Raw genomic sequence first — 6,270 nt, forward strand, 5'->3', positions numbered from 1 at the left:
AAATAAATAAAGTGATATGCATCATTGAAAACACCTCATCATTCATATATATAATTTAAAATTTTTTCTGTGACACAAAATTAACAAAACATTTATAACAAAATAATACACAAAATTATCCAAAAAAAAAAAAGTAATACACAAAATTTGTCTTGACCGTTTATTTAAAAAAAGAAAAAGGAAAAAAAGGCACATACACATGTTACACAGGAACACACATAAAACACAATCTTTGCAGTTTGAACCCTTAAAAGTTAAAAGCGAAGTCTTTTTTAGTTACACAAAGCGCATAGATTCATACAGAGTTTAGAGAGGTTACGTACACAGTGATTGATATTTGTAACTTTGTATGCCGCAAAGGGTATCTCTCTCTTTCTCTCTCTGTCGTTGATTTCTTCTCCTCAGATAAAACCACAGCCAAGCAATACACCTAGACTCTAGTATGGATTGTCATGGCTCTGTAGCTTCGTTTCCTCCAAGTCTCTGCTCTGTTGCTCTGAATTTCGTCACTTTCCGGCAAGGAAACCCCATTTCCCGGCTAGTGTGTCAGATTCTGGAGCTCTAGTATATGCCGCAAAGGGTATCTCTCTCTTTCTCTCTCTGTCGTTGATTTCTTCTCCTCAGATAAAACCACAGCCAAGCAATACACCTAGACTCTAGTATGGATTGTCATGGCTCTGTAGCTTCGTTTCCTCCAAGTCTCTGCTCTGTTGCTCTGAATTTCGTCACTTTCCGGCAAGGAAACCCCATTTCCCGGCTAGTGTGTCAGATTCTGGAGCTCTAGTCCCTCATTTTTTGACCAAAAATTTGCTGGGGAATTCAAGGTCTTTTGCATGTTTGATTAGTCTTTTTTTTTTTTTTTTTGGGGGGGGTTTGAAACTCTTGGATTGTGTTCTGTTTTTGTTTTTTTTTTTTTTTTTTTTTTTTGAGAGAAGTTTGTGGGTTTTGTTGTTGTTTTAGTTTGGCTTTTTTGATGGATGAGAGCGTAGTTCAGCTCAGTTTTGTGTGTTTTCTGTATGAATTTTCTTCTGGGTATTGTTTGTCTGGTTCCAAATGGTTGAAGCTTCAATTATTTTTGTTTCCAAATTTTTGTACATTTTCACAGCAACCAATCAGAGAATTCTGTGTTGCTTGGATTCTGAGGAAATGAAGGAACGAAAAGAAAAAGAAATGGAAACCCTTCTTTGGTGGACGAGAAAATGAACAAACATGAAGTATTGAATTAGATGTTTGCTTTGTCTCATTCTTCTGGTTTGCAAAGGATGGAAGAAAAGAAAACTCTAAAAGAAATAAATTTGCAATTTTAGTTTTTTCCCCTCTTATTTTAGTGAAAATTCTAGGCTGCTGATTAAACAAATACTAGATGCAATGATGGAATTCCCTGTAAGAATATGAATGCTCTCTGTAATGTCCTTCAGATGCAATTTTTTTTGTTTGTTTGTTTGTTTCTGGTTAATAAATTCTGTGGTTCTTAGCTTTCTGAGTCAGATCATGTCCTTTAGTTACAGTAACACTCAATTCAATATGCTTTTGTTTGGTTTTCAAGAAAGAATGTCGGAGAAAATTATAGAGAAGGCTTCATTCTTAAGAATATTTAAGCATTTTCTTTTTCTTTGCACTCATTCTTTACAAGATCCCTATGTACTGTATGTGATTATAATGAATTTTTAATGTTCAGGTTTCTGAGTCTTCAAAAAGGAAGCACCACACCACGCCTCATATCATTGTGTGGTGAAATTGAATCGTGGAGCTAATGGGGCACTTATCCTCCATGTTCAATGGGCTGGCGAGGTCGTTTTGGTTCAGAAGAGGGAAGAACTCTGGGATTTGTAGTGGAAGAGATGCTGCAGAGACAATGGCAAAGGAGGCAAAGAAGAATGAATTGATTTTACGTAGTTCTGGTGTTGTAAATGTTGATGGTTCTAACAATTTTGCCTCAGTTTTCTCTAAGAGAGGCAGGAAAGGAGTGAACCAGGATTGCTGCATTGTGTGGGAGGTATGCTTAAAATGTTGGCAGATTTCTTACCTTATGTTCCATTTTTCATTGCCTAGACATTGTAGAGCTAAAAAGCAAGGAAAAATTAAATTTTTGTTTACTTTTGTCGGATACAATAACTTAAAAGAAAAGACATATTAAGATCCATTTTACAATTTCATTTCCTATCTTCGCAATCAAATTAAGCATCCTCACTTATGTTATTGATAAATGTAAATAATTTTTGTGTTGGTGGTGTAGGAATTTGGATGCCAAGAAGACATGATGTTTTGTGGGGTTTTTGATGGGCATGGAGCATGGGGCCATTTTGTGGCAAAAACAGTCAGAGAATTGATGCCACCATCTTTACTATCCAATTGGCAGGAGACCCTTGCTCAAACTTCTCTTGACCCAGAATGTGACTTGGAATCTGATAAAAAGCATCATCGGTTCAATATATGGAAGCATTCCTACGTACAAACTTGTGCAGCCATCGATAAAGAACTTGAGCAGCATCGTAAAATAGATTCATTCAACAGCGGGACAACTGCCCTCTCAATTGTCAGACAGGTAATCGAGATTCCAAATTCTGAGAATTATGTATCAGTGGAAAATTGGTTCTCCATTAGTCAATTGAAAATGCAAATTAGGTAACCTTTATTTCTAATTAGAGATTACTTTATTTGGACCACGGGGTTGGTCTTGTGCTTTCCAATCTTCATGTAATCCATGAGGTTGTGGGTTCAAGTCTCTTAGCTAACACATAGGGACTACTCCAAAGAGATTCCTCCATGTAATTACCCGGTGCATGTGGGACAAAGGACCATACTCACCCAGGGATTAGTCTGTTGCTCTTTATATCCTCTGTTCCTCCGGAGATACCATATGAGGTCAGTATAGACTACCCGAAGATTGAGCAAAAAGAGGATAGGGGGAGGCCAATTACTTAAATGATAAAACTGAATGTACCTATAAAGAATGATTACTGGTATTAATACACTTTGCTCAGGATTAAATTTTCATTTATATTTCTATCAGGGTGACCTCATTATTGTTGCAAATGTTGGCGACTCTCGTGCTGTATTGGGTACCACTTCAGATGATGGAAGCTTGGTGCCAGTTCAGCTCACTGTTGATTTCAAGCCCAATTTACCTCGTTAGTCTCCCTCTTTGCCTTGCCTTCTCTCTATCTCTCTGAAGAAGAAATCTAATGTGGTGTAACATCTTTGTTGATTTTGTTTGCAGAGGAGGCTGAGAGGATAGTTCAGTGTAAAGGGCGAGTGTTCTGTCTAAATGATGAGCCAGGGGTGCACAGGGTCTGGCTGCCAGATGAAGAATCACCAGGACTGGCAATGTCTAGAGCCTTTGGTGATTACTGTGTAAAGGGCTTTGGACTAATTTCTGTGCCAGAGGTGACACAGCGGAATATAACTAGCAGAGACCAATTCGTCGTGCTTGCAACTGATGGGGTATGTATTATAAACATACTTTAATAAACTTAAGCTTTATGCAATCAGAAGAATATAAATTTATGACCCTCAATGATTGCTGTAAAAGGACCATCTTAACATTCTTGTCGACCTTAACATAGCTTTAATGAAGTCCTATACTGAGATTGCTGTTATTAAGGAGGAGTTAATTTTGTGACTCTATTTCTTAAAAGGAAAATTATGATAGATCACTAAGTATCATTGTGATGTATGTTTCATGAAAGTTCAAGTTAATGACTATTGCTGATGAAGTAACAAGAAAAGCAGCCTTTTTGTACTAACTTAAAAAGGAAATTACTCCAGTATATGCTACCAATCTATATTTCATTACAAATGAAAACATATTGCTATTTCTGAATGTGTTTTCTTGAGTTTCTGAGAGACTTGCAACACGAACAATGGTATTGCTAAAAATACACTAAGAAATTTCATTGCTTCTCTTACTTAGGTATGGGATGTTATCTCCAACGAAGAAGCTGTACAAATTGTATCTTCAGCACCAGACAGAGCCAAGTCAGCTAAATACCTGGTTGAGTGTGCTGCACAGGCATGGAAGCGCAAGAGGCAGGGAATTGCCATGGATGATATTTCAGCTATATGTCTCTTCTTTCACTCTTCTTTGCAAGTTCATCCTGTTACTACACAAGAAACGTAATGTAAATGTCATGTTAATTCCTCTTTGCCTTTCAATGTAATCTAGATTTGAGCTAATCTATTGGAAAGATTTCATGCTGACATGTGCCTTCATTTGCAAGTCAAGATATCAATTTAATAAGGCAAGCGTGAGTTACTCCAATCAATAATAAGGGAAAAAAAAAATATACAATGTCATGACTTAGGGGTAATATCAATCAATTCTATTCTAGTTAAATGGAATTTAAAGAAGGGTTCCATGATTATGTAATGTGCAATATTAAATGGGTTAATTAGACGGTCTTAATGTGAAGCAGCGGCATGCTTTGTATCTTAATTAAGGTGATTATATAGAATATGCTTTTGTTGTCACTGATTACATTCTATATACTACCTAATGCAACTGTACTTAGAAATAAATTTGATTTTAAGGGATGGTTGCAGATTGGAAGGGCCTTCTATTTGGTTAAATCTGAAGAGGGATTGGATTTATGCTAGATACACTTGAAAGCAATTTAGAAGCATGGGTACCTAATTAAGTTAATCTAGAACCATTACAAAGGAAAAAAAAAGTGTTAATGTAAATATAGCTGAGGGAAAAGATAGGTTGCCAACTTGCCATAATTTATACTAATATTAATAATATGATTGTAGTGCAACTTGGTCTATAAATGTGAATCTAGGTGCTACTTAGTCTAATTATCGTGGTTCCTTTGTCCTATTTCTTGAAAAAGATCCTAAGAAAATTATATTATGAAGACAAAATTCTGGACAAGAACTAGGAGCCAAATTATGAGCGGTTTGGACTGTAGCCAATTGTTTGTTCAAAATTTGATTATTAGCTAAGCATTTCACAGTTTTCTAGCGAATCCAAGAATGAGAAGAATATTGCACCTTAATTCTATTCTATTGCATATTTACATCAAAAGTTCTCTGAAAAGGCGATTTGGGTTTGGTCACATCCTAGAGAAATTTAGCTTCAAGTGGATGCCTATATTTACTAGATAATAGCCCAAATCTCATTGACCAAGCCCAAAATAAAAGCCTAAATTTCACTGGTGGCGCAATTACTCACATGACAAAATGTATTTGCCGTATAAAATAAAGTGTGTGGTCAATTAAATATCAAGGTATAGGCATTGAGATTATTGCAATCAGGGGCGGCCGCACTTAGTTTTCAGGGGTTCAAAAAGTGTAGGCATTGAGATAATAATAATAATAATAATAATAATTTTTTTTATTAGTTTATTTTTTGCTTCAAAATATTTTTGCATATATTTGCCGAAATCTTACACACTCTGATCATAAATTAGTACAACCTAAAACTAAACAACAATTAGACATTTAGTATATTATTTATGTTAGTATGTATTTAAAGAAAAAAAAAAAGAAGAGGTTTGGACTGTAGCCAATTGTTTGTTCAAAATTTGATTATTAGCTAAGCATTTCACAGTTTTCTAGCGAATCCAAGAATGAGAAGAATATTGCACCTTAATTCTATTCTATTACATATACATCAAAAGTTCTCTGAAAAGGCGATTTGGGTTTGGTCACATCCTAGAGAAATTTAGCTTCAAGTGGATGCCTATATTTACTAGATAATAGCCCAAATCTCATTGACCAAGCCCAAAATAAAAGCCTAAATTTCACTGGTGGCGCTATTACTCACATGACAAAATGTATTTGCCGTATAAAATAAAGTGTGTGGTCAATTAAATATCAAGGTATAGGCATTGAGATTATTGCAGTCAGGGGCGGCCGCACTTATTTTTCAGGGGTTCAAAAAGTGTAGGCATTGAGATAATAATAATAATAATAATAATAATAATAATATTTTTTTTATTAGTTTATTTTATGCTTCAAAATATTTTTGCATATATTGGCCAAAATCTTACACACTCTGATCATAAATTGGAACAACCTAAAACTAAACAACAATTAGACATTTAGTATATTATTTATGTTAGTACGTATTTAAAGAAAAAAAAAATAGCAAAGTTAGCAATTGTTGATATATTTAATTGGTTAAGTAGACACTTAATTAGTATAATATTTATGTATGAATGAATATAAAAGTGTGGGTTAATAAATAATATAGTGTCAGTGGGTTGCATTTTGTCATTTTAGTTTAAAATATTTTTATAAAAATAATGACAACTACATAAAAATAAA

General features: G+C 34.6%; 1 protein-coding gene across 2 annotated transcripts; it reads left to right on the forward strand.

The window, feature by feature from the left end:
* The first annotated feature begins 253 nt into the window (after window positions 1-253).
* On the forward strand, window positions 254-4,200 carry LOC112029459 (probable protein phosphatase 2C 34). Of its 2 annotated transcripts, none has more exons than XM_065782043.1 (6): window positions 254-361; window positions 1,679-1,996; window positions 2,237-2,545; window positions 3,014-3,131; window positions 3,221-3,444; window positions 3,914-4,200. In XM_065782043.1, the coding sequence occupies exons 2-6, from the start codon at window positions 1,754-1,756 to the stop codon at window positions 4,118-4,120; spliced, it is 1,101 nt and encodes a 366-aa protein (XP_065638115.1). In that variant the 5' UTR covers window positions 254-361; window positions 1,679-1,753; the 3' UTR covers window positions 4,121-4,200. The 2 variants fall into 2 exon arrangements, with proteins under 2 accessions (XP_065638115.1, XP_023917911.2); XM_024062143.2 differs by lacking the exon at window positions 254-361 and adding an exon at window positions 574-824.
* The last annotated feature ends 2,070 nt before the right edge of the window (window positions 4,201-6,270 follow it).

The sequence above is a fragment of the Quercus suber genome, unplaced genomic scaffold (assembly GCF_002906115.3).
Source record: "Quercus suber isolate HL8 unplaced genomic scaffold, Cork oak 2.0 scaffold_287, whole genome shotgun sequence".
Taxonomy (NCBI): domain Eukaryota; kingdom Viridiplantae; phylum Streptophyta; class Magnoliopsida; order Fagales; family Fagaceae; genus Quercus; species Quercus suber.